This window comes from Balaenoptera borealis (assembly GCF_965194805.1).
Source record: "Balaenoptera borealis genome assembly, chromosome: 1".
In the NCBI taxonomy this organism is placed as follows: domain Eukaryota; kingdom Metazoa; phylum Chordata; class Mammalia; order Artiodactyla; family Balaenopteridae; genus Balaenoptera; species Balaenoptera borealis.
The window spans coordinates 81216616-81243149 of record NC_138860.1 but is presented as its reverse complement, the minus strand read 5'-3'; the positions used below and the strand labels follow the sequence as shown (position 1 = coordinate 81243149).

Here is a 26534-nt window from a genome sequence, read left to right as displayed (position 1 = left end):
AGCACCGCAAGTCCCTTGTCCCTTGTCTTAGGAAACTCCTCAGTGCTCTGCAAACAGGACAGGTGGCCACTCCAGTTTCAGGCCCCACATTTGGTAACGTTTGGTCCTCACGTGGATGAGGGGAGGGGGACAGGGGATCCTCTTCTACCTCACTTTCTGCAAGTGTACGGGTGTGTAGGGCTTGGGGACCCTTTTCTCCAGCCCCAGTCCTGGAGTTGTGGAGCTTCTGTTTGTTTCCTTGGCAACAGGGAGAGGAAACCTCCATTTAGGAGAGCCGGGAGGCCCCAGCAACCACACACACACAGACACACAGACTCACAGGCAGCCGCCCACACGCAGGCGCCTGCGTCAGCACTAGCCGTCAGCACTGCCCGCCTACGGCCCGGGGCGGGGGCTGGAGGGAGGAACAACCTAGTCGGAGCCCGAGTCACACTACAGCCCCAACTGATCTGCCGCTCCACATGGCTCCACCCATGTCTCCGGTGCCCCGCCCCTTCCCACTCCTACCTCCCCTCCCCCGCCCTCACCAGGTGGGGAGGGGCCATAGCTGGGGGATGGAGAGGAGAGAGGAAGATGTCACTGCCGAATTCCTCTTTGCGCCCTAGTCTGGTGTGTACTGTGGCAGTATTGTGTATTGTGGTGTGTATTGTGACAGTTCTGGAAACCTGAGGCTCACAGGTGGGGCGGCTCTCGTGGCCCAGTAGGGAGGGGGATGGGGTTTGGAATGTTGGGCAGGACCTCCCTGGCAGACTCTCCGGATTTTGCTGTTGGATTGGTCTCCTCGGGGCCTGGGCTGAAGAGAGGTGGGATGATGTAGTCAACCTGGAGGCAGACACCTGGGGTTTGGGGCCTGCTTCTGACACTTGTCAGCTGTGTGGCCTTGAGCAAATCAGTTAACCTGCCCAAGCCTCAATCTCCTCATCTGTATGATGAGGGTAATGGTGTTTGCTTTTTGCATCTCTAAGAGGTTGGCAAGGGTTACGGTAGTAATCTTAATTGTGAAAGGATCACACCTGGGAGACGTGCCCAGCCAGGTATGAGGTGTAAAGGGTTAGTTCTCTGTCCATTATCCAGCAGCCCCTTCTGGCCAGGCTGGAGCCCTGAAGGAAAAGAACCGCGCTCTGGCTTAGCAGCCAGCACCCCTACGTCACAGTGACGTTAATGCCGGTCTCTTGAGGTGGATTAGCCCCTCAAATAGGTCCAGGGTGCTGTCCTGTCTCCTGTGGTAGCATGCGATGGGGTCAGAGCGCTATTTCGGGGGTTCTGAGTGACCTTGGGCAAATCTTTCCTCCTCTGGCCTTAGAAGCCACTTGTAAAGAGAAGGGCTTATTCCCCAGAGCCCTGGGGGCCTCTTGGGAGAGGCGCAAGGGATCACCAGGCAGGGGTCCCCAAATCTCCCTATTAGAGAGGCTCTGCCTCTGTCATTTAGTATCTTTGGCTTTTTGGGTGAGATTTCATTCGAATGAGGGGTTCTCTGTCTTTCCAAACGGCTGTCAAACACACGCTCCTTCTAAGGGCCTTCCTGGCTGAACTAAGCTAAGCTAATTGCCCTGAGCCTGCATCATTCCATCTAGCTGAGTCTGGGTAGAAAGAAGGCAATCTAGTCAGCTGGGCTACCTTAGGTCATAGTCAACCTCTCGGAGTTTTGGGGTTTTGGTATATATTGATAAAATGCAGATAATAATACCTCCCTCATAAGGCTAAGGTGAAGATTAAGTGGGATCACCCACACACAGCCCCTAGCCCAGTGCATGGTACATGGCAGCCACTTAAAGAACAGGCAAGTCCCTCCACTCTCAAGGTTATAATAATCACCTGTGCACAAGTGACTCAGCAGTTCAACAGGTGTTTAGTAGTAGACCCTGTGATCAAAGAATGAATAAGACAGGGACCCTCCCTCAAGAACTCACTATAAAGGGATCCTCAAACCATGGCCTTGACTCTCCAAATTAGCCCCCACTCCCTAGACCCTCCTCCAAAGAGTTACCTCTTCCCACCCCTATGGGGGAGTATAACTGTCTCCCCAGTGGCCTAGGACCCATTCGAATCCTCCTCTCTCTCACTCCTACCTGTCCAGGATTATAACCGGGTGGGTAAGTGCTTGGCTTTCAGAGTCAGGTCCACCTGTATTACAATCCCAGTTCTGCTACTTACCATATGAACTTAGATAAGTGGTTCTCAACTGGAGGTGATTTTCCCCCACAGGGGACATCGGCACTGTCTGAAGACTTTTTTTAAAAAAAAATTTATTTATTTATTTGGCTGTGCTGGGTCTTAGTTGCGGCACGTGGGATCTTCGTTGCTGCGTGGAGGATCTTTAGTTGCGGCATGCGGGCTCTTGTAGTTGCGGCATGCAGGACCTAGTTCCTTGATTAGGGATCGAACCTGGGCCACCTGCATTGGAAGTGTGGAGTCTTAACCACTGTACCTCCAGGGAAGTCCCCTTCTCTCCTTCTTGACCCCAGGCTTATCAAGCAGCAAGAATCCTCTCTCGCAGGCCCCATCCCTGAACCAGGCGGCTGCCTCCCATCTCCCCCTTCTCTGGTCCTGGTCCTGCCTTTCCTCCCACACTTTCCTGCCTCACCTCTAGTGTCTCCCTGCTCAGCTCAGCTGTGCACCCTCCTCAGCTCTTTCCCGCTTCAGCACCTCTACACAGACTTCCTCCCTGCACCAGTCCACCCCTACTCCTCCCACACGTCCCCGACAAAGTGCCATAAGATAGTGAAGTCCTGGACCTGGCTGCCTCGTCCAAGTTCTGAGCTCGGCCTGTTACTGTTTAGTTTTGGGAAAGTCAGCCTCAGCTGTGAAACAGGGAAATAATCTGCAGCCCATAAGTTGGTTTTGTGGAACGAAATTGAGAATGTATGTGAAAACATGCAACTATAAAGTGCGTCAAAGTGTAAGTTACCCAGTTTGTTGAGCATTATCCCACTTTATATTTTATTTTCATAGCACTTAACCACCTTCTAACAAACTATAATTTTGTCTTTTATTTATGGACCATCTCCCTCCACTAGGATGTCAACCTCATGAGGGTAGGGAGTTTTGTCTGTTTTATTCACTGCTGTCTCCCAGTGTCTAGCTCAGTGCCTGGCACACAGTAGGTGTTCAATAAATATTTGTTGGATGAGTGAATTCACTATCTATGGATAAGGCACTTCTGTAAAGCCCGAAATCTACCTCCTCCAAGAAGCCTCCCTTTAAATGCATGTTACTTAATCATTGCAGCATCCCCATGCTGCAATGGGGAAACTGAGGCTGAAAGAAAAGAAATAACTTGCCCAAAGTCAGTCACCTGAAAAAGTGGCAGGACCAGATGCATTCGTTCATTTAAGAAACACTGAACACCTCCTGTATGCCAGGCTCTGGGCCAAATATTAGGGACACAGATGGCCAGGATTTGGTCCCTCCTGTCCCTCACAGCACTTTTGGGAGGCAGGGTCAGAGGAAGACCCAGGATGCTATGGGAACAGAGGGGGTTCCCCCTCCAAGGTCATTGGTCTTCAAGACAAGTGCCCCTCCACTGCCCAAACCACCCCTTGGACTCAACTATATTCTGATATCACTTATTAATGTTCCAGCTCCCAGCTTCTGGGATCCATTTGGAATTCATTATCCAGTTAAGGGTTCTATGCTGCTCTTTAACCACTTGTGCTTGGTTTTGCCTTGCCTTCTGTTTTCCCTACCAGTGGGCAACTCCCTTGAGAGCAAACATAGTAGCTCAGCCCCCACGTCTTTGATAGCCACACTACCCATGTTACAGATGAGGGAACCGAGGCCCAGAGAATTCAGTAGCAGACCTGTCATCACATAGCAAGTGAGAGATAAGATTGGAACCTGGTCTCCACCCAGTCACAACTCCCCCCATTCCTCACCCCCAGCAGGCTCCGCTCCTCTGGACCTGGCCTTCCCTGCTTTCTCCTGCTTCTTCTGGGACTGGTGATCTACACCTGGCAGCAAGAGAGCAGATGATGACATTTGGGATTCAGAGTTAGGATTGAATATTCAAGATAAAGTCCCTTTGGAGTTCACGTTTAGGATTGAGGCCATTGTGGTGGTGGTAAGGTGGGGGGACCCTTTGGAAAGGACCTAGAGTGAAATTTAGGGTGAGTTCCCCCCCTTCTTTCTCCTGCCTCTTTTCTCCAAAGATGGGGAGGTCTGGGCTAGGAAGGGTTAAGTGTGGTTTTGCTTCCCCAGCCAGGAGGGGAAGCCAGGCCAGGCAGGGACTGGGGGCGGGGGTGAGGGGGGGCGGGGGGACGCTCAGTGGCGTGGGGGCTAAGGCAGTGGGAACAGCCGGTGTCCCGCATGTTTCATTGGCACACCCACCCCGCCTCTGCTTTTGGTTTGGAGAGCACAAGAGGGAGAAACAGAACAAGGCTTTTTGTTTTGTCTGGGAAGCTGAAGGTGAGTGCCATGCCCTGGGGGAGACGGCTGCAAGGAGGGGAAGCCATATCCTGAGTCCCTCAACTGGGTGCATCCTGGATACTCACCACACTGCCAGTCACCCCCCTAGAGATGGGAACCTAAGCATCCCCTTCCCGGTTCCTCTCCCTGAATACTCAAGAGTCCCTGCCTTAATCCCACTCCAGCCCCTTGTCCCTCTGAAGCCAGCTGCAGAACCCAGAACAGAGGACCTGTCCAGCTCTGCTTCTCTTGCGTATCCTGATATCCTGGAGCTGTAGGAGTCAGCAACATAATTTAATTTCCCCAGTTGCTCATCAGAGAATAAGCTGTGGAGGCCACAGGGGCAGGGCAGGAAAGCACATGGGTTCTGGAGCCTCAGCCACTGCCACCTCTTAGGATGAGATGGTTGGTGGGGCCAGGGCCAGGATAAGGGGAGGGGAGTAGAAGGCTGATTAAAGGGGTCTTTGGTGAGTCCTGAGGATGGAAGCTCCAGAGCCTGGGGTGGGGAAGCCTGGGGACTTGGGTGATCCTGTTTTGTGAGAAGGCCTGGCCCCTCCCCAGAGCCAGTGGCAAAGCAGACCTGGCCAGAGAGGAATGTAGAGATAAGTGCAGTGCTGGCCCTGCAGCCAGCAAGGTTGTGGGAGTCTTTGCTGTCCCTACCTCCCACCACCCCTTCTCTGGCTGAAACCGGGATAGAGACCCAACATTGGCTGTCCAGCCCCCAGCCCTGCTCCCCCTTTCAGGCCCCTCTGGGAACCACAAAAATCTGGGACCTGGTGTCCTGGCAATGTGATGAATGCATGCACAGCTCTGGTATCTGTTTTAAATTATCCATTAAAATAAGTACAGTCCTGGAAAAAAAATAAGTACAGTCCTGGAGTTGGTGGGGTGGGGTGAGGAGTAGAAAGGGACTGAAGGGGGAGGAACCCAAGGCAGGCTCTTTTTCCAATTGCTTGAATCCAAAGGAAAGGGGCAGGAGATGGGCAGTGCCTGGGTCCAATTCTTGGCCTTCTCTGGGGCCTGTGGCTTGTTCCTTGGGTCTAAGACCCAATGGTTGGTTTTGAAGGCAGATTAAATTGGGGCAGAAGATAGGAAAAGAGCGACTCCAAACTCCTGGTCCCCACCCCAAGTTTGAGGGTGTAAAAGGAACTCAGGATCCAGAACTTTGCTGCAGCCCTCCCTCCAACCACCCCAGGGAACCCAGGCATTCTTCCCCACCCCACCCTGGCATCCTGAGATGCAGCTTTGAATGGACTGCCCACATGTGGGGGGGGGGGCGCGGGGTAGGGGTGACTCACTATCACTATGGGGAGGAAAGGGGGAGCCAGTGGTGGAAGAAGAGTGAGTCACCCTGATGGTCACCAGCCTTAGCCCTCCCCCTACTTTCCTGGATCTGCCTGCCTGGCACCCTCCCTTGCTTTACACCCACTTTCCCTCTCTCCCCCGCCCTTTGCCCACCCACCCTCACCCCTTGGCTCTGCCCTCTACCCCCGAAGGCCTGAGGCAGTGGGGGCAAGCTTGCAGCTTGGAGCGCTGAGCAGATAGGGACCTAGACGCGAGCTTCAGCTAAGCCTCGGGCACGCGGGGGTGCGCGAGAGAGGGTGGAGCCCTACTCCGCCACCACCGCCGGGTGGTCCTCTCCCCTCCTCACCCCTCCCGCCCCCCCAACCCCCCGTGGGTATGCGACGGCCCCTTTAAGAGCAGTGGCCCCTCCTCCCATTCCCTAGACCTATTAGAGCCTTTGCCCGGGCGCCGGTGACTCAGAGTGATCGCGGGAGCGCCGCATCCATACCGGCCAACCCAGATCCCGAGGTCGGACAGCGCCCGGCCCAGATCCCCACGCCTGCCAGGAGCCAGACGAGAGCCAGCCAGCCGGCCGGCGCGCTCCCACCCCGAGCAGTCTCTGTCCTTCGGCCCGAGCCCCTTGCCCTTCCCGGGACCTCTGCCCCGCGGGCAGCGTTGCCACCCTGCCGGCCATGGAGACCCCGTCCCAGCGGCGCGCCACCCGCAGTGGGGCGCAGGCCGGCTCCACCCCGCTGTCGCCCACCCGCATCACCCGGCTGCAGGAGAAAGAGGACCTGCAGGAGCTCAATGACCGCTTGGCGGTCTACATCGACCGTGTGCGCTCGCTGGAGACGGAGAACGCAGGTCTGCGCCTTCGCATCACCGAGTCTGAGGAGGTGGTCAGCCGCGAAGTGTCCGGCATCAAGGCCGCCTACGAGGCAGAGCTCGGGGATGCCCGCAAGACCCTCGACTCGGTGGCCAAGGAGCGCGCCCGCCTGCAGCTGGAGCTGAGCAAAGTGCGCGAGGAGTTCAAGGAGCTCAAGGCACGGTGAGTGCGCCCAGGTGGCGGCGTGGGGCCGGGAGAGGCGCAGAGAGGGCGGGCGGACTGTCGCCCTTGCCGAGCTCCAGGCGGCTGATAACTTTGCGTTATAGTCTCCTCCCTCACCGGAACCGCCCCCAGCGGGTGACTGGCAGTGCCAAGGGAAATTGTCAAGACAGGACAGAGAAGGGAGGGGTCTCTGGGAGAGGGTAGGATATATAAGGTAACGGCGCGGGCAGCAGGGCCAAGTAGGAGCTGGTGGCAGGTCCACATTCTGTCAGGGTGGGATTTGCCAGTCATTTGGGGCCTGGGGGAGAGTCTTGGGCAAAGCGGAACTGGCCCTGCCAGGTCTAAGAAATCTGGACACCCAGGACACTTTGGAGTGGGTGAAAGGGTCCTGTTAGAACTTTCTTGGCAGGCTTGGCACTGTGCCAACTTTACCCAGCCTGGCTGTGAACACATGATACCCACTAAGACAGAGTTCCCAAGCTGGCAGATGTCCAGTGGTGCTGGAGAGAGGTCACCAAAGCAGGGTGACCCCCTTTTTCCCCTGCAGGGGCATGGCGATGGCCCCCTCGGCACGACCCTTACCTGGGTTCTCTCTAAGAGTTGGGAAGCTCTCCTTCACTCCCTACCTGTCTGGGACCTTCCCTGGACTCTGACAGGCCCACCAAAGAGCTCCAGGAGAGCGGCTTCCCCACAGCTCTCACAGCCCTTGGCCTGCTTGGCCCAGGAATGCAAGGGAGGGAGGGAGACAGAGGGCAGAGGCTCCCAGCTCAGGAAGTTGTGCTATGCCCAGGTCTGCCTACCCCCTTCCCCACCTCCCCCCATCTCACCCTCACCCTCTGCCTGGAGTCTTCGAGGGTTGGGGGCTTGTTGTTCCCTGCCTCCCTCCTTGGGGTGAGCCGCTTTCATTTTCCCAGCCAAGCTGAGCAGCCTTTGCTCTGGCCCGTCCTCTCAGCCGCTGACTTTTTGTTGTTGTTGTTGTTCTTTGCCTTGTTCAACTACCAGAATACAGTGACATTTTTGAAATCTAGCCGTTGGAAGCTTCAGGCCACTCCTACCTTACCCATCCCTGCCCCACTCTACCGCACCCTACTTGGCTCCTCCCTCTTTTCTAAAAAGGCCTTTGGAGCTGGGAAGTTTAGGCCCTCTTCAGCTCCCCAAGAATTTGTTTTCTATGAAGACCTCAGCCAAAGAGCACTAAAGGTGCTTGGAGATCCCTGGCTGGGGTGGGGGTATGGTTTGACTTTCCTTCTTTCCCTTGGCATCATCTTCTCCAGACTCATGCTCTTCTCAGGACCTCTGTGTATTCTGTGCTCTTTATACCCCTTCGTGAGCCCCTAGCCCCAGGCACGGTGGGTGTGGCAGATCGATCATCCCCTTGTGAAGATTAGATGGAAATTGAAATTGTGTGGAGAGGCAGGGTGACTTGCCTGCCGCCCCCAACTCTGGCTGTGGCTTGTGGGGATCTCAGTTCCCCGGCCAGACCAGGGATCGAACCCCAGCCGTGGCAGTGAAAGCCCAGAATCCTAACCACTAGGCCACCAGGGAACTCAGGGTGACTTTATTTCTGTTGAAAGGGATCACTGCTGTCATTGTCCACTAGTGATACGCATAACTTAGCAGGACAGACAGGAGGCAAGCTAGGGGAGTCCCAGAGAATTAGTGTTCTAAACTAGTCCACTCAACTACCAAACTACTACCTTGCAGATCCCTGTGAAGGGCATTGTTAGCAGATCTTTTTCTGGGGAAGGCGTTGATCAGGGAACAGAACAAGTGGAGTCTATGGTCTCTCGCTAACCCAGCCACGCCAGTCTGTCTCCTCTGCCTCCTGGTGCAGCTGTCTGGGCCTGGGACACCAGGCGGGTGTGCACGCACGTGGGGCAGGGCCGGGGGTGGTGTGTGTACTTGTTATATTTAGCCACCTGCCTCTCCTCTCCCCCACTCATCCTGGCTGGGGAGGCTGGGCTTCCGGAAAAGGAAAAGGGGGGGTGGGTTTGCACACCTGGATCCTAGGCTGATGAGAGGCAGGGTGGAGACAAAGAGGGCTCAGATTGGGGTTTCTGTCCTGTTCTATGTCCTCAGTGGGAGGAGCAAGGATTTGTTGCTCCCTTTTGCGTCTGCTGTGCTCAGGGTGAGGTGCGGAGTAGAATGAAGAATTTGGGAGAGGAAGAAAGGCATTGTCCTAACTCCTCCCACTAAAGCCTAGAGAGAAGGTGTTGCCTGGTTTAATGTTTAGTTAGAGCTCAGAGTTCAGGGCCAGGCTTTGGGTTGGGATGCAGAGCTGTCTGTAAGATCTTGTGGGGATCCCTGGCCCAGCCTGGGTACCTTGACCACACCCAGGGGTTTGGGGCACCCTCTCATCAGGCTGGGTTATAGGCTGCAAGCAGAAACACTACCCCCTCCCACAAACACATACACACATCCTCTCAATTCTGGAGCCCCAGGGATTTGGGCACCTAAGTGCGGGAAGAATGAGGAGGTTAAAAGCATCAGGGAAGGCCTGCCTGGGGTCCAGGCTTGGAACTAGGCCCCACCCCAAGCAGGACAGCTGGGTGGATGACTCAGATGCTGCCCCTCTCTCTCCCACCCTGGTGGCTTTGCAAGAGACAGCAAGAGACAGGGTGGAGACAGCAGATGTCTTAAAGGGAGGGATGGGGGCCTGAATGTCTGCATCTTCTGCTCCTCGCTCCCCACTGCATCCTGGGACCCTTTTCTACCTCCTTCCTAAGGTTGTTCTGGTGGTGGTCTGGATCCGGGACTCCTGACAGGCAGTATGCACAAGTAGTTCTAGAGTTGAGTCTAGAGTTATGGGCTTGGGCTGCGGGACGGTGCCAGGGTGTGTGTCTTCCCACGCGGAACTGGTGGAGGAAGGCTGAGTCAGAAGTGGGGAGATCCCAGCCCCACAAAGCAGAAGCGTCTCTTCCCCCGCAGACAAGGCCTGGGTGCTCGACGACTTCCTGAATTGCCCGCCTTTTGCGGCCCTGGTTGGGACAGGCAGGGACCTGCCAGGCCCAGGTTCATCCAAGCTCTCATCAGGATAAGAAAAGCAAAAGCCAGAGAGGTGCAGAGGCTTGTGCCATGTCACACAGCAAGGGAGTGACAGGTCAGGACTTGAGCACAGGCCTTCTGATTCTTAGTTATGTGCTCGTACCATTAAACCTTAATTCTCTAGCTTAGGGGACAGGCTGGAGGATCTGGAAGGCGGGTTGGGATGACTGAGGTGCACTCCTGCAGTCTGGAGATTCTGCTCTGGGACCAGTGTTGTCTTAATGTTCTGCTGTCCTGCAGGGCCCGTTAACACTTGATCAATAGCGTTTGCCACATCCCATGCCTGGAAAGACCCAGGACCCTGCCAGGCCATGGATCATGAGACAGAGCTCAGGGAGGCTGGTGATTCCTGTCTTGAGACTGTCTTGGGACTTGTCATGGGAATTATCTACCTGGATCTGCAGGAGGCTGTGCCCTTTGGCAGATACCTAAGGATAACAGGGACGGAGGCCTTCGAGGACACCTGGGCCCCAGTCCTCACCTGAGGGAGCCCCTGGTGTCATCTCTTCCCCCACCCCCACCCTGAAGTCCACATTCTTATTCAAACGGAAAGAAGAAGGTACAGCTAACCCTGGGGGCTGAGCAGTAAGTACGCAAGGAGCCCAAGAGAAACAAGAAAGACAGTAATTCCTGCCAGGGCCCCTGATTGCCTTCCCACGGATTGATGCCCCCGGCCGGCCGGCCGGCACATCCCCTGGCCTCCAGGAATCTGAGACTTACTCTTGCATGGGACGTGCCCATTGTCCCTACTCCCAGTCCCACCCCCAGTGATTCAGTAGCTCAGTGTCAGGGCTGAAGGCAGGGACAGCTGTGGGGACAACTGGTAGGAGATGCCTTTACCTACCAACTGTGCCCTGTGCTCCCCCTCCCTTGCTTCCCTCCTCCCCAGGCCCTGACCACCTCTAGCAGCTGCAGCAGGCAAGACCAGGTCTGGCTCAGAGGCCCAGTGCAGTTCATTCCATTCTCACCTCCCTGAGCCCCACCCTGTGTACTGAAGATGACACAGGCCAAGCTCTAATATTCTTGGAGATAGCGGGAAAGAGGTTCTCTGGGGAAGGTTGCAGCATCTCCTACCGCTTAACAAGAGGCAAGGTGGTCCACCAACAAAATGACAGGTAGTAGGAGGTAGCGGAAACAGCCCTGGCCCTTGGTGTCCTTAGTTCTAGGCTTGGCCCTGCCGCTAAATTGCTGTGTGACCTTGAGCAAATCACCCCCCATCTCTGGATTTCCCTAGCTATAAAAGAAAGGGGTTAGGGCCGAAGGTCTCCAGAGATCCCTCCGGTTCCAAAGTAGTACAATGACCCACAAAGTGAGAAAACAGTCCTCTAAAATACCACACTATAAGTATGAAAATCGAATATAATTAATAACCAATGCTATTTACAATAGAAATATTTCCCACAAGCTTGGAATTAAAAGTACTAACACCCTCTTCTCTTTCTCAGAGAAAGTTTGTGAGAAACAGTTAACTATTATGGCATTACATCCTTGGCTTATGCTTTGTTTTTACTGCTAGTAGGAAAGGACACTACGTTTTTAATGCGTCTCCCTCCAGGACATGTCATGTAGGCTGTATCATGCAGGAGAGGGAGAGTCCCATGGACCTGTGTTGGGGAAGAAGGGAGGCTCTGGGTCAGGCAGGACTGTTACCTTAGTGCTGGCCAGGATTAGACAGCATGAGCCCAGAATCAGAGGAAGGTGCAGGGGTGACCTTGAACTGCCCATCTTCTATCCTTCCTGCACCCGCAACCTGAGGCTGGGCTTTGAGGAAGTCTTGGCCCTTAACAATCTCTCAAGGAAGGGGACAGTTTGGGAAGGAGGCGGGTCAGGGTGCGGGAGGCAGGAGCTCCCCCTGCCCGTTTGTGGGAGAGGAAGCTTGAATCCTGCCTGTCGAAACCAGGAATAATTCTGGCTGGAATCCCAGGCCCAGCAGAGGAGCTGAGTCACGGTAGAGGGCAGAGTAGAGAGTGGACGGGAGACCCTGAACTTGTCCAGTCAGAGAAGAAAAGGCAGAGAGATGGCCTTTTATTGAAAACTATGATTGGTGTTCTTGTTAAGTGGCAGCAAGAGGGATGAGGGTCTGAATCAGATGAGGGACAGATGGAGGGGAGAAGATCACAGGAGTCCCTTTAGGGACTGGCTCAGGGGAGTTAGAGACCCTTAATTTCAAGGGTCCCAGACCTAGGCAGTTGAGAGGGGGCTGTTTGGGATTGCCAAGGCACCCCCTTCCTCCTCCCGAAGCTCCAACGCTGCCACCCTCTGCTGGCTGGGAGAGAGCATTGCATCTTCCCAGGCTGGAGCTGGAATGCAGTGGTACCAGAACTCCTCGGCCCTCCCCCACTTCCTCTCTCCATTTCGGGGTGCGGCTCCCACCCCCTTCCTGCTGTTGTCAGGGTTAATAACCATGAGCCACCAGGTGGAGGGTTAATACGTCCTAAGAAGGGACTGCTGAGTCGCCTTCTTGTAGGGATCCCCTAAATGTCCCACCTTTTGGCCAGTGACCTCCCTCCCTCCCACCTCCAGGACATCCTACCTCTTCCCAGGCCTTCCATCTCCCCTCCATGCCCCTACTTCTTTTGGTCTGTCCCCAGGCCTCAGCCCTGCATTTTTATGACAACACAGGAATAATTTCTGGAGAAACAGGCCAGGAAGAAGGAAAGTGGAGTTTGGCACGGGACCTGGAGGGAGCGGTTGGTCAAGAAGCCCGCTGCCTGTTGTCCAGGACCCCAGTGCCCTGGCCTCTGGCCGCAGGCCTCTCCTGCCTCTGCACAATGCCACGTTGATACACCCAGCAGCTGTGACTCAGGCCTGGCCCCCTGCCAGTCCCAGCGCCTCTGCTGGAGTTGCGTCTGAACGTGTCAACAGGCCTCCTGTCCCCCTTCTCAGCACCAGTTCCCCCATCCCAACCCTCCCTCTGCTTGGAATTAGACCTGGCTTTGTCTGGGGCGAAGACAGCTGGGAGCCTGGTGGCTCTGGAAGGGGATCTGAGGACCCTCAGACACCGAGCATATGTAGCAGGTGTCACGCCCAAGGGAGGCGTGCGGAAGCAGAGCCGTGCCTGCTGTGGGTGCATGTGCCTGTGTGGGGAGGCCCATGCACCCACATACTGGGGGTCGACCTCTACCATGTGCTTTCCAGGTGCAAGACATTCAGAACTTCACAGGGTGGCGTTTGGGGGAGGTTCAAGGGGCTTCTAAGTCCCTGGAACACCTGCCCCCCTCAGTTCCTCTCTTCAAGGTCTCCTTTCCAGAGAGGGCTGGTGCCTTGAATGACAGAGTGGGGAACCAGTTGTCCCAGCCTATCCACGTCCTGCCTATACCTGAAAGTGATGGCAGACCCACAGACCAGCCAAGAACCCAAGCAGTGGTTACTTTCAGGGGTGGGGGACCATTGAACTTCATGGCTCCACACACAGCTGTGGGAGCAGCTGATGTTTGAGGGCTGCTTCACTAAGTGTCTGTAGCATCACCCTCAGACTGGGGTGGCTCCCAGCAATTGAGCAGAAGTCGAAGTGTCTTCCAGGCTCTCTTCCTGGGTGTCTCTGTCTACTTTCTGCGCCCCCTGTGTGTGTCATGCCATTTTCTGTGTCTGTCTCCATCTGTTGTGAGTGTCCTCAGGTGACCGGGTGGGCAGGGTTTTAGGGTCTGAGCCTGCTCTTCTTCAGGCCTTGGTTTCCCCATCTGTAAAAGGGCAGGAGTTGGTCCAGGAGGAGGTCCCCCTAGAAGCCTTGAGCTCCTCCTAGTCTCAGGGCATTTGGGGACATACAGAAAAAGCCCCGAGACACACTTATTACTGGAAAGAGAATAAACCAGCAGATAAAACAACAGCTGAACGCACTTGGAAGAGGAGAGAAGCCTGGGACTGGATCTGGAGGCGCAGGGCTGAGGCGGGGCTCAAACGGAACGGGGGGCGTGGATTTGGATAGGTGGAGGGAGGGAAGGATACATTTCAGTGGGGGGAGTTGCTGGAACAAAAGGAGGAACGTGCGGCCGGCTTGGGGTGGCCGTTGGAGAAGCCCCATCACCTGGCAGGGAGTCAGCCTGGGCAGAGGTCTAGACTCCTGGGAGGAGAGGGGAGAACTCTCGCCAAGCCAGGCGGGCTGGGACTCACTGCTCTGCCCCCAGCCCTGCTCTGCCCTGCCCAGCCACAGGGGGCTCCCTTTCCTGTGAGGCAGGAGACTCTCGGGGGCTCAGGGCCCTTTGTGCGCCTGCCTCCCCTCCCCCTCCTCCCGTCTCCGACCCGCGGCCATGGGGAACTCGGAGGGCCGGTGAGGCTAGGGCGTGGCCAGTGAGGGGACAGGGGCGGGTCTGAGGCAGCCCCGGCTGGGCTGGTCCGGCTCCTCCACCACCCCCTTGGCCATCTGCCCCTCCCACTTCTTATTTTTAGCCCCAGCCCGTTATCGCTGCTCCTCTTGTCTCTTCCTCAGCCCAGCGGAGGAAATGGGGGCCTCTCCCTCAGGCCTAGCAAGTTGCTCCCGGCAAGCGGGCCCAAACAGGCCTGCGGCCGGCCCTGGCTTCCATATCTGGCATCCGAGCTGGGCTGAGGAGGGTGACTCAGCGGGCGGGTCAGCGCCTGGCCCAGTGCCCACCTCAGCCCCTTTGCTGTGCTGCGTGCCTTTCTCCTCCCCCCCGCATCCCCCCCCCCACAGGGCAGCCCCCAGAGTCCTGGCCTGCAGTGGCCCTGGAGCCTGGCTTCCCTATCCCACCAGCCAGCCTCAGCGTAACAGAGCCCCAGCCTGGGGCCACACACGCGCCAGCTCCCAGGTCTCATTTCTACCTTACTCTTTTCCTCTCTGCTCCCCTGCCCTCCCCCACCCCACTCGTCCCTCCTTCTGCGATCAGATTTGCCAGACGTGGGAAGAGTTAGAAACAGGATGCCCAGCCCTTCTTGCCTCATGAGCCTGCTGGGATGGAGCCACTCCTGTGCGGGAGGAGCCTGGCGGATGGGAGGGAGAAGCCGGCAACCCACTGGCATGGCACGGGGCCTGGGGCAGGACGTGGGTAAAGCCAGGGCCTCCCCTGTGAGCACCAGAGGATTTCCCCGACCCCTGCCAGGGTATTGTGTGCTTGAGGATGAGTCACCTGTGGAGCCCCTGGTTCCCACCCTTCCAGCTCCCCTTGCCTGCCCCACCCTGTCCTCCCTGCCCTAGCTGTGGGGCAGCAGTCAGCATGTGCCCGGCTTTCCCACCGCCAACCCCCAGTGGACTCAGGCACGGGCAGCAGCACCACTCTGGGGCTGAACGCCTGGCCGGTGTCTGCTTGGGGTCCCTGCTAGGGCTGAAGACCCCAACTAGGGAAGAAATGGCATTTGGAGCTGGTGGTCAGGCAAGACTGGGGAGGAGGTTGGAGAGGCACTGGGTTCCGCACTGCCACCCCCAGCCATCTCTTGGGGAGTGCTTGTGGCTCCCTGGCCACAGAGCTCCTGAGGTCTGAGTCATGAACCCATGGGTGATAGCAGCTGCTTCCCCACAGAGGGGAGCTCCCCAAACACGGCTGAGAAAACCACAAAGGCTCTTCCTTGCTTCCCTCTCTTTGCTTGGGGTTTCCCTCATCTGCAGGGTGTCTTAGTCCTTTCATCGCATGTCTTTTAAGCGCTAATCAAAGCCTCCAAGAGGGGAAGGAAAATCGCCCCCTTAATTTCTCTGGAGGCCATTATAGCACGGGAGGTGGAGCAGTACAGCAGTGATTTCCAGCTCTGCTCCCGACTTGCTGCAGGACCCTGGAGGGACCCTGGACATAGCTCTCTGTGCCTGTTTCCTCAATCACGTAGTATTAGCACCTATCTCAGTAGGGAAGCTGTGGACATTAAGTGAGTTAATATTATAATATTTAGAGCAGTGTCTTGTACGCAATTAGGTGTGTTTGCTGTCATATGATTATTAGTATTAGTCTGAGTATTAGTATTAATATTAGTATTACTACCACCCCACCTTTGGGAACAGTAGGAACTGAAGAGGTTATACCGAAGGACAAAATCCTGCAGTTGTCAGGCTGTGAACCCCCGAGGGCAGGGACCATGCAGCGCCTGTTGTTTTCCTCTGTCAGTGCTGCGTTGCACTGCCACAGGAAAGGTATTTCCAAGGAGAACTTCTGAAGTTCCTCTTCTGGTGTCTGAGGAGGCCAGGAAGGCGGGACTAGGGAAGAGACACCCTTGAGATGCCTTCCGAAAGCATCACGGCGCTCCTTCCTGCTTCTCCCAGCTCAGGCTGGCTGGGTCTGGGAGCCCTCTTTCTCCTGCTGGCTTCTCTGCTCTCTCTAGACCTGTGGCTTAGGAGGAGGAGGAGGGGGAGGAGGGAGGGGAGGGGGAGGAGGAGGAGTCCTGATCAGCAGCCAGAATTGACTGTGACCGCCCCCCCCCCACCAGTCCCCACAGCTGCTTGCTGTGCTTGACACTGGGTCACTCACCTTCCTCCTCTGTGCTTCAGTTTCCTCATCTGTACAAGGAGGGGGTTAAGCTGAACATATGCTCAGCTCCTTCTAGTTCTCTAAATTCTGAGAGCCTCCCAGGATGGCCAGCTGCAGCCGTTAGCCTGCAGGGTAGAGAGGCCTCTTGGCTGGGAAGTCCCTGCCAACCTTGGAGTCAGCCCAAGGGGCTCGGAATCTATGTCTGCTGCAATCTATGTCTGCTGCGTCGCTTCGCTTTACCAGTGGTTTTTCTTCTTTTTTCCTCCTCCCCCTGCAGCTGCCTCAGCTTCGGAAAAGTTCTGAAGTCATGGAAAGTTGGGGCTATGCTCCCAGCCAGGGGCTGGGCCGGATGGCAGCCAAAACCTGAGCTGGGTTTTGACTTTATTTTTAGCTTTTCTGGCTGAGACGGAGGAGGGGAGACATCCTCCAGATCTGGAAGGGCCTCTTTTCACAGGAGACAGACACTGTTGCATTAAACAGCTTGTTCTGAGATGGGGCCAGAGGCCTGGACAGAGCAAGCGTGCAGGCCGGGGGTGCTCCCCCCAGGTCTTCGGGTTCTTCCCCTGCCTGTCTGGGCGTTGCTCTGTCCCCCTCCCAGTGGAGCCCAGTTGGAGGGGAGGTGACTCCTGTTTGAAATCTAAGCTGGTGGCAGGAGAACACCATCTCAGTCTTGGGCCCTCCCTCCAGAGCTGCCTCCAGTCTAGCCTTCTCCATCCTGCTTCACAGTGAATTGTTGGGTCTCCTGGAGCTGAGGGCTTTGGTGGCAGGAGAAAAATGTTGGCAGGGCCACTTTTCTCCTTTCCAGGATAGAATTTGTTCCCCCTGCCCACGTTTGGTTTTCCTTTTTTCCATCTGCCATGGTGGGTTCATGCTTGAAGTCTGATGAGTTACAGATGGCAACTGGGACCAGGCCCCTTGGCTCTTTCCTTCCACTCCCTGGGTCTAGTGGTTTCTCTCACCACACATTGCTTAAGGGATCATTACAACTGAAAAGTTTTTGGGTTCCCCAGAGGTCTTTAAGAAAATAGGATCCCTCTATTTCTCTAGGTCACTCTCCAGCAAAAATCATCAGCGGCCCAGAAAGGGAAGGGAGGTGGCAGAGGCAACCCCCGTTTGGTTGGTTCTAGCTAAAGCTTTACCCAGTTTGAGGAGTGGGGAGGTTCAAGGCTGGAACCCAGATGGACCTGGAGGCCTGGGGGTCACATCTGGAGCCAGATGCTGAGGCCTGTGGTCGATGCGTCAGGCTCAGCATTCTCAGGCTCTGATGAGGCCCAGAGGGAGGGAGGCTGGAACCCCTGTGCTCTGCCCAGATCAGGGGACCCACACTGGGTCTGAGAAAGGGAAGGGTCAATACCATGCCTGGGTGTCCTCATCCCAGGTCTCCCTGAGCTTTAACCAGACTTTCTCTCCCAGCAGTCTCCGGTGTGTAAAAGGGACTAGAGGAGGTGACAGACACCTTTAGGTCTCAAACTGATAAGTGTTAGGGACACACAGACCCAAGGCCTAGGAGCCTGGCTGTCTGGCTACCCACAGGGAAGGAGGCTTGGCTGAATGGAAGGTGGGTGGAGTCGGGGGAGAAGGTTAAGGCCCTCTGTGGGAAGGGGCAGGAGACAAAGGTGGCTCTGTCTCTTTGGGAAGAAATGGGAGGGGAGAGAGGGAAAAGCATTCATCTCACGGGATCGAGCTTTGCCCTTGGCCCCAGGCACGTTCCTGAGCACTGAGTCATGGGAAGGGTGGAGAAGCAGGAAGGGGGTTTTGGGGACCTTGGGAGAAGTGGGAGTCCAGCCCCAGAAGCAGGCAGATGCAAACAAACCAAAGCCAAGGATGCCCTCCCCTGGCAGTTTGAGGGATAGCAGAGCCAGGCCCCACAGCTGACCTCCCCGAACCTGACTTCTCTCTCTCCCTGGGGGACCTGGCTCTCTCTAGGAACACAGACTCCTCCTCTTAAACCCACTCTTCCCTGGCTTCTTTAGCAATACCAAGAAGGAGGGAGACTTGATGGCTGCCCAGGCCCGGCTCAAGGACCTGGAGGCTCTGCTCAACTCCAAGGAGGCCGCACTGAGCACTGCTCTCAGTGAGAAACGCACGCTGGAGGGCGAGCTGCATGACCTGCGGGGGCAAGTGGCCAAGGTGAGGCCTGCCCGTGATGCCACCTGACACCTCTCCCCCCTCCCCTGCCAAATGCACACTCACTCTTCCACCCCAGGCCCCCTCAGGAGGTGCCCGGTCTGACCTGTCACATGGCATCAGAGCCATTCCCACGTCCTACCATCGTTGCACCCATCCAGACCATATTGCATCCTCCTTTGCTGCCCATGGTGTCTAGCACGGTGAATTTAAAAGAATCCACAGGCCATTTCCATTTAACTTTGCAATGAATTGTGCCTGGCCCTGGATCCCTCCCGGTTTGGCCCTGCTATAGAGAGCCATGACCTCTCTGGGAGGCAGGAGAGGATGTAGACTGTCCTCAGAGCCCTGATCGGGAGCTGATGGTCGATCACATATGGATGCATGTTCTCAGTGCTCAGCATGTAGACGATGGTCTTTACTTTCAAAACACTTTGCTATCTATTCTAGCCTCTAATCTCTCATGTTACAAGCTAAGGAACAGAATCAAAGAAGCTGGCTTGTTCCCAATCTCACAGCCACATCTGCTCAGAGCAGGGCCAGGACTAGAGACAGTCACCAAGCTTCTGTCCTGGGCTCTCTTCCCTCCCAGGCCCTGCCGCCACGGTACACCGTGGAGAGACCAGGAGAAGCCAGCAGGTTGACAAGAAAACCAAGGCTGGGCCATTCTCCTCCCAGGTCCTGCCCCCAGCCCTTCCCAGCTGCACTGCCCAGCTTGTGCTTTCTAAGATGAAGATCTAAGACAGGTGCCCCCCTGCTCGAGATTCAGAGGATTGTTTCGTGGCAGATAACGGCGCATCTCTCCATGATCAAGCCCCTGCCTTCCAGTCTGGCCACCTCTGCTGTCACTCTACCCCCTGAGCCCTGTCCTTCAGGCTTCAGCAGTACTGAGCCTTCTGGAGATCCTGAAGTGCACATGTGTGCCTTCATCCCTCTGTGCCTTTGCACTTGGCTCCTGTCTGCCCCACTCACCTGTCCTTCAGATCTCAGCCTCTTGGAGGCCTTCCCGGAAGCCCCCTCTACCACCCCAGGCACACTTTGGTTCCTTCCCTCATATTCCTCTGTACTCTGGACATACTTCCTTTATAGCAATTGCTATGTTGTGCCAGAGAAAGGAGGCACTGTCTTTTTTTTTCTTAGCACAGTACCTACCCAGAGTCATTACTGTGAGGGAATAAATATATTATTACCTCTGTGGGTATCCAAGGCTCTCACTCCCCTAGACCTGTTTCTGCACATATAAAGGGATATGCTGGACACAGCCCACTTCTCAGCTTCCTTCCAGCTCTGATGTCCTATGATCCCTCTCCCTGACCTCTGCCCCCTTCCTCTCAGCTCGAGGCAGCCCTGGGTGAGGCCAAGAAGCAACTTCAGGATGAGATGCTGCGGCGGGTAGATGCTGAGAACAGGCTGCAGACCCTGAAGGAGGAGCTGGACTTCCAGAAGAACATCTACAGCGAGGTGGGAACTGTACCCTGCAGACCAGAGGACCAGGGCTGGGTGGTGACAGACGTCAGAGCTGGGGCTGGGGGATCAGCTGTGTGCAGAGCTCCCTGCCTGACTCCCTTGCACTAGTGGATGGGGAGTTGGGGGGTGGCCAGCCCCCAGGTTAAAGTGGGGCTGTACAGTGACTCCGTTCAGGGTTAGGATTGGGCCGGGAACTTGGGTTTCATCCTTGAAGGACTAGTTCTGATTTTGGTCTCTGGGTCCAACCCTTCCAGGAGCTTCGTGAGACCAAGCGCCGCCATGAGACGCGCCTGGTGGAGATTGATAATGGGAAGCAGCGTGAGTTTGAGAGCCGGCTGGCAGATGCCCTGCAGGAGCTGCGGGCCCAGCACGAGGACCAGGTGGAACAGTACAAGAAGGAACTGGAGAAGACCTATTCTGCCAAGGTGCTCATTCTCCCGTGGCTCCCTTGCTGCCTCTGCCCCCAGCAGCCCTCCACCCACCCACCCTGAGATGTCCTGTGGGAGATCAGGAGGACGGTGGCAGGATCTCAGGGTACCCAGGACCTGAGGCTGCAGCAGTGATGCCCTTCTCAGGTCCCTCCTGCCTTTGGTCGCTGCAGCCCTAACCCTGTGTCCTCCTCTCCAGCTGGATAATGCCAGGCAGTCAGCCGAGAGGAACAGCAACCTGGTGGGGGCCGCCCACGAGGAGCTGCAGCAGTCCCGCGTCCGCATCGACAGCCTCTCCGCCCAGCTCAGCCAGCTCCAGAAGCAGGTGATGCCCCCACCCCGCCCCTCCCCCATCAGCCAGTAGTCTGGGCAGGATGTCGGGTGGAAGTCCTGAGGAGGGGAGGGTAGTGGACAGAACATGCCCCCAGGACCGCAGGCTGAGTAAGAAGCCTAGGATTTGGAGTCAGATGACCTGTTTGCTGTTCCAGGACTACCTCTTATCTTGCTTCTCAGAGCCTTGGTTTTCCCATTTGAATATGGAGATCATTCTTATCCTCCCTAACTCATAGATCTGCCACGAGACCCAGTGTGAGGTGTTAAAAGCATCAATATTCTTCTAGCTGGCTGTGCCACTTGTGGCAGAGGAAATAGGTTCTAGCCTCAGATTAAGAGATTTCAGGTGGATATTGAGAAGGACTCCCCAGTCATTGCCAGCCAGCCGAGGCCACATGAGAGCCATAAAAGGCTCTGATGGGAGCCTGGAGATCCTGGGGAGGATAGCTGGGTGTCCCCTGCCCCTTACGTCTCCATACTTGGGGCCCTTGGGAGCTCATCAGACCCCTGCCCCCTGTCACCCAGCTGGCGGCCAAGGAAGCAAAGCTGCGGGACCTGGAGGACTCGCTGGCCCGTGAGCGGGACACCAGCCGGCGGCTGCTGGCGGACAAGGAGCGGGAGATGGCGGAAATGCGGGCAAGGATGCAACAGCAGCTGGACGAGTACCAGGAGCTGCTGGACATCAAGCTGGCCCTGGACATGGAGATCCACGCCTACCGCAAGCTCCTGGAGGGCGAGGAGGAGAGGTGGGCTGTGCGGGAGTCAGGGAGGTGCTAGCGGCCGCCTCCGGCCTGCCACCGGCCTTGACTAGGCCCCCCACCCTGTCTCCCCTTCCGCAGGCTACGCCTGTCCCCCAGCCCCACCTCGCAGCGCAGCCGCGGCCGGGCTTCCTCCCACTCGTCCCAGACACAGAGTGGGGGCAGCATCGCCAAAAAGCGCAAGCTGGAGTCCACGGAGAGCCGCAGCAGCTTCTCCCAGCACGCTCGCACCAGCGGGCGCGTGGCCGTGGAGGAGGTGGATGAGGAGGGCAAGTTCGTACGCCTGCGCAACAAGTCCAATGAGGTAGTCCCCCAGGTTGGGTCTAAGAGAATGCGTCCGGGTTAGGGAGAAAACCTGGAAAGTGAAGGGATGGAGTTTGCGGGGAGGGCCGTGCCTCGAATCAGAGGCAGACCAGGGCAGTGTGGGTATCTCCTCCGCACTCTCGTTCCAGTCCTGGCTCCGGGACTCATCGGTGGCAGTGAGACCTTCGGCAATTTATTTAACCTCTCAGAGCATCGGTTTCCTCATCTGCAAAATGGGCATAATAATAGTCCCTAACCCTTTGAATTCTTGGGAGGATGAAAGTACTGAGTGTGTTTGGCACAGCATAAGAGCCCATAGATGTAGCTATTATTTATCCTTGAGGGGGAAGGCAGTGAGGGGCAGAATAGAATGAGATAAACCCAAGAGCCTGAACGAGCCTCCCCCAACCTTCCCCTTCTCTCCCTGGCAGGACCAGTCCATGGGCAACTGGCAGATCAAGCGCCAGAATGGAGATGATCCCCTGCTGACCTACCGCTTCCCACCAAAGTTCACTCTGAAGGCTGGTCAGGTGGTGACGGTGAGTGGCAGGGTGTTTGGGACTCTGGGGTGGCCTCGGGTGGGGATGGGTTGGCCTGAGGATGGGAGTGCTGGAGTGAGCACCCTTCTCTAATTCTCCCTCCCCCAGATCTGGGCTGCAGGAGCTGGGGCCACCCATAGCCCCCCTACCGACTTGGTGTGGAAGGCACAGAACACCTGGGGCTGCGGAAGCAGCCTGCGCACGGCTCTCATCAACTCCACTGGGGAAGTGAGTATGCTGCAGGCTGGCCTCTTACTGGACAAAGCTCCCCTGATGGCCAAAGTAGGAGCCAGCTGCCCCCAACCCAAAGGGGCCAATTCAGGGCCACTTTCTCCCAGCTCTCCTGTGCAGTCCCAGGCCCCAAACTCTCCACCCAGTATGCAGATCCAAAGCTGCCTCCCCCAGCAGCAGGAGGGGTGGAGGTTAGACAGTGAGGATTGTTAAGGCAGACCATGCTCCTACCCAGAGAGTTTGACAGTGTCACCCTGGGGTAGAAACAAGTTCCTTAGCTCTGGTACCCCAGAGGACAGAGTAAGCAGCAGGCTGGACAAAGGGCAGACCACTCGAAGGTTCTTAGGTGGTCACTGGGTTGGGTATGCTGCACACTCCTCCCCTGGCCCTGAGCCCCTAACCCCTGGGGCTCTCGTATCCCCGGCAGGAGGTGGCCATGCGCAAGCTGGTGCGCTCAGTGACTATGGTTGACGATGACGAGGATGAGGATGGAGATGACCTGCTCCATCATCACCATGTGAGTGGCAGCCGCCGCTGAGGCCAAGCCCACGCTGGGGCACCCAGCCAGGCCTGGGGACAGCCTCTCCCTGGCCACCCCGTGCCCAAAAAAATCTTTTCATTAAAGAATGTTTTGGAACTTCACTTGCTGCCCTGGCTTTTCTTCTCTCTCCTCCCTATACCTTGAACAGGGAACCCAGGTGTCTGGGTTCCCTACTCTGGTAAGGAAGGGAGTGGAACTTTCTGATGCCATGGAGTCGTCCCATGGGAGCAGTGGACAAGGGTCTGGATTTGTCTCCTGGGACAGGGATGGGAGGACAGATGTGGGGCACCCAGCCCTGCCTCTCTCCCCCAATTTCTGTTGCATGCATCTCCTTTCTTGTCTCCTCCCCATTCCTGTCACCTGCATGGCCTCTCATCTCCCCCATTTTTCCTGGGAGAACGGTCTCTCTCACCCACCCCACTTCCCAATTAATTTTGCATGCCTGCTGCTCTACAAGCTTGCTCACTCTCTCTCCTTTCCCTCTTAAGCTCAGAGTAGCTAGGACAGAGTCAGAGCCACAACTCCCATTCCCTGTCTTCTGTCCCCAAGTCTTCCTGACCCTGCCCCCTTTCATGTCCTCCCTTCCCAGCCCCGGCCCCCTAAGCCCTATCGCCCACCCGCCGTTAGGTTAGGTTAGGTTACTTGAGCGCAGAACCCCACCTTCCCGCCTGGCAACTGGGAGCCTCCAGCAGCGCGGAGCCTGGGTGTTGGGCCTGAGCAGTCAGTCTCAGACTCGCCGTCAGGCCTGAGCCTTGTCTCCCTCCTCAGGGCTCCCACGGCAGCAGCTCGGGGGACCCCGCCGAGTACAACCTGCGCTCACGCACCGTGCTGTGCGGGACGTGCGGGCAGCCTGCAGACAAGGCGTCTGCCAGCAGCTCGGGAGCCCAGGTGGGCGGATCCATCTCCTCTGGCTCCTCCGCCTCCAGTGTCACAGTCACACGCAGCTACCGCAGTGTGGGGGGCAGTGGGGGTGGCAGCTTCGGGGACAGCCTGGTCACCCGCTCCTACCTCCTGGGCAACTCCAGACCCCGAACCCAGGTGAGTTGTCCCTCTGCCTCCACACCCCCACAGGCAGGGGGCCCTGGTCCCTGAGGATTAGGGTGGCCCTGTGGGGGGAGAGCCTTCTCTTCCGCAGCCCGGGGGAGTGGGAGCCTCCTCCCCGAAGCCCAAGATCCTAGCCGGTCGCTCCCGCGTCCTGCCCCTCCTGTCTGAGCCCCAGATTGGAGGGCAGGGGCGGGGCGGGGGGTAAGGGGAGGGAGGGTACCGGCCAGGTGCTGCCGCTCACACCTCTCCCCTTCTCTCTTCTCTCTTAGAACCCCCAGAACTGCAGCATCATGTAATCTGGGACCTGCCAGGCAGGGATGGGGGCGGAGGCCTCCTGCTTCCTCCTCACCTCATGCCCACCCCTGCCCTGCCCCTCCTGGGAAGGGGCTTGAAGCCAAAGAAAAATACCCCTTTGTTTTTTCTTCTATGTTTTTGTTTTTTTCTAAGAGAAGTTATTTTCTACAGTGGTTTTATACTGAAGGAAAAACATAAGCCCCCCCCCCAAAAGCGCATCTATCTCAATCCCCCCCTTTTTTTCCCTGCTTCTGGGAAGCTCCATATCTGCCTTAAAACCAAAGAGGGAGCCAAGGGAAAGGGATGCTTTTTACAGAGCCTAGTTTCTGCTTTTCTGCCCTGCCTGCTGCCCCCATCCCGGGGACCCTGTGACATGGTGCCTGAGAGGCAGGTGTGGAGTCTTCTCCGCCAGCCTCCGAGGGAGTAGGGCTGAGCCAGGCCCCTGGGCCATCCCCCATCGTTCCACTACACCTGGCTGAGGCTCCTCCGCCTGCCCCGCCCCCAGTTCCCCCCTGCCCCCAGCCCCGGGATGACTTGATTCTCCCAGGTACCAGCTGCGCTTGCTTTTTCTGTATGTTATTTAGACAAGAGATGGGAATGAGGTGGGAGGTAGAAGGAGGGTGAAGAAAGATTAGAATGAGCCTGCCGTCACCCAGCTTCAGAGCCAGGGGTGGGCTCTGCCCAGTCACTGGAGGTCGAGGTCAAGTGGGTGTAGGGGAGGAGGGAGAGGGAGGCTGACTAGAAAGGGGGAGAGCCTGCTGGGGCCCCCCCGCAGAGGAGGAAGGTGAGGAAGGGTGGAGGGTGTGTGGCAGTGGATTTTGGCAAACACTAAGGAGCCCCTTGCCTCCCATTTCCCATCTGCACCCCTTCTCTCCTCCCCAAATCAATACACTAGTTGTTTCTACCCCTGGCTGCTGTGGTGTCTGTCTTTGTTGGTGGGCGTCACTGTGTGTTCTGAGGGGCAGACAGACACACACAGACACACACAGACATACACACAAATGTCGCTCAGTCACCGCATCCTCATGCCACCCAGCCTTGCCCCTGCTCTAGGGGAGATGCGACAAGGCCCTCAGAGCTTCAGATGCACATCTGGGCACCCAGTGGTGGCTGATGGGGAGAGGCTCTGACCTGAGCATTGCCCACCCAGTGCAGGGCTCTCTCTCCGTAAGTCCCTCAGAGAAGCAGAGCCCGAAGGAGAGCATTTCCTTCCAAGCTTTCTTCAACCAGCCAGCACTTAGTGAGCACCTTCTTCGTGCTGTACCCTGAACTCAGCGTGAATACTGAGACATATGATGATATGGACCCAGTTTGAGGGTGGTGACATCTCAGGACCTGGGGCAAGGACAGATGGGGAGGAGGGAATAGAAGCCAGTGAGAGCAGCAGGAAAGGGGCAGGACTGACTTTGCAAACAAGCAGTTAATGTCCCTCTGCGCCACACTACGTGCTCAGCTCAGGGACAGGGAAATGGACAAGACAGTGTGTTCAGTGTCCTCAGGGACCTTACAGTCCACTGGGAGCCAGAAAACGTGGACTGCTGTGGACAAAGGGACGTGTCAGGCGGAGTAGGAGCCTCAGAGAGGGAGGCCTATCATCTGGGGGAATGAGGAGCCCAGACTGAGGGAAAGGGCCCCAAACAGGGAAAATGAGCTATAGGAACCAAACTTTCTCTGGCCCTTTATAAATTCCAAAGCATCTCTGCGCTATTTCATTTGACCCTCATACTGTCTTGACAGGTGGTTGTTGTCCCCTTTGCCCCTGGAAATGGGGACTCAGAGTTAACTCGACAAGACCACACAGCTAGTAGATGGCAGAGAACCCAGGGTCCTGGCTGCAGACCCCTACTTCTGTGACACTATTCTCCCCCTCTGAAAAGAAGATAGTGATGATAAAATATAAGTTTATGTTCCCTGGGACAGAGGCGTTGAGCCTGCAGTCAAAAGTCAGTGAGAAGGGGCTTCCCTGGTGGCACAGTGGTTAAGAATCTGCCTGCCAATGCAGGAGACACGGGTTCGAGCCCTGGTCCGGGAAGATCCCACATGCCGCGGAGCAATGAAGCCCACGTGCCACAACTACTGAAGCCCACGCGCCTAGAGCCCGTGCTCCACAGCAAGAGAAGCCACCACAATGAGAAGCCCACACACCGCGAGGAAGAGTAGCCCCTGCCTGCTCGATGCAACTAAAGAAAGCCCGCGCGCAGCAACGAAGACCCAACGCAGCCAAAAAAAATAGTCAGTGAGAAAAAGAGCATGTCTGGGTTTGTGGGAAAACGAATTGGAGAAA

At 56.6% G+C, this 26534-nt stretch overlaps 1 protein-coding gene and 1 long non-coding RNA gene across 3 annotated transcripts; one reads left to right on the top strand and one right to left on the bottom strand.

The window, feature by feature from the left end:
- Positions 1–2226: 2226 nt before the first annotated feature.
- On the bottom strand, positions 2227–18150 carry LOC309616357. Of its 2 annotated transcripts, XR_014237436.1 has the most exons (4): positions 16186–18150; positions 11432–16041; positions 3876–3950; positions 2227–2394 (listed from the first exon to the last, which is right to left on the bottom strand). It is a non-coding gene; the product is annotated as an uncharacterized lncRNA (long non-coding RNA). The 2 variants fall into 2 exon arrangements; XR_014237435.1 differs by having other exon boundaries at positions 11432–18150.
- LMNA (lamin A/C) lies at positions 6138–25154 on the top strand. The gene is made up of 12 exons (XM_082352289.1): positions 6138–6736; positions 18159–18315; positions 19648–19773; positions 20034–20204; positions 20407–20532; positions 21066–21286; positions 21380–21602; positions 22033–22140; positions 22249–22368; positions 22799–22888; positions 23681–23950; positions 24226–25154. The coding sequence occupies exons 1-12, from the start codon at positions 6381–6383 to the stop codon at positions 24250–24252; spliced, it is 1995 nt and encodes a 664-aa protein (XP_082208415.1). The 5' UTR covers positions 6138–6380; the 3' UTR covers positions 24253–25154.
- Positions 25155–26534: the final 1380 nt, after the last annotated feature.

Excerpts from the sequence above, each read along its gene's own strand:
- LMNA (XM_082352289.1), top strand. The coding sequence starts at position 6,381 with ATGGAGACCCCGTCCCAGCGGCGCGCCACCCGCAGTGGGGCGCAGGCC. Across the intron at positions 20,205-20,406 it reads AGAAGACCTATTCTGCCAAG|CTGGATAATGCCAGGCAGTC; the intron begins GTGCTCATTCTC and ends CCTCCTCTCCAG. Across the intron at positions 22,141-22,248 it reads AGGCTGGTCAGGTGGTGACG|ATCTGGGCTGCAGGAGCTGG; the intron begins GTGAGTGGCAGG and ends TCCCTCCCCCAG.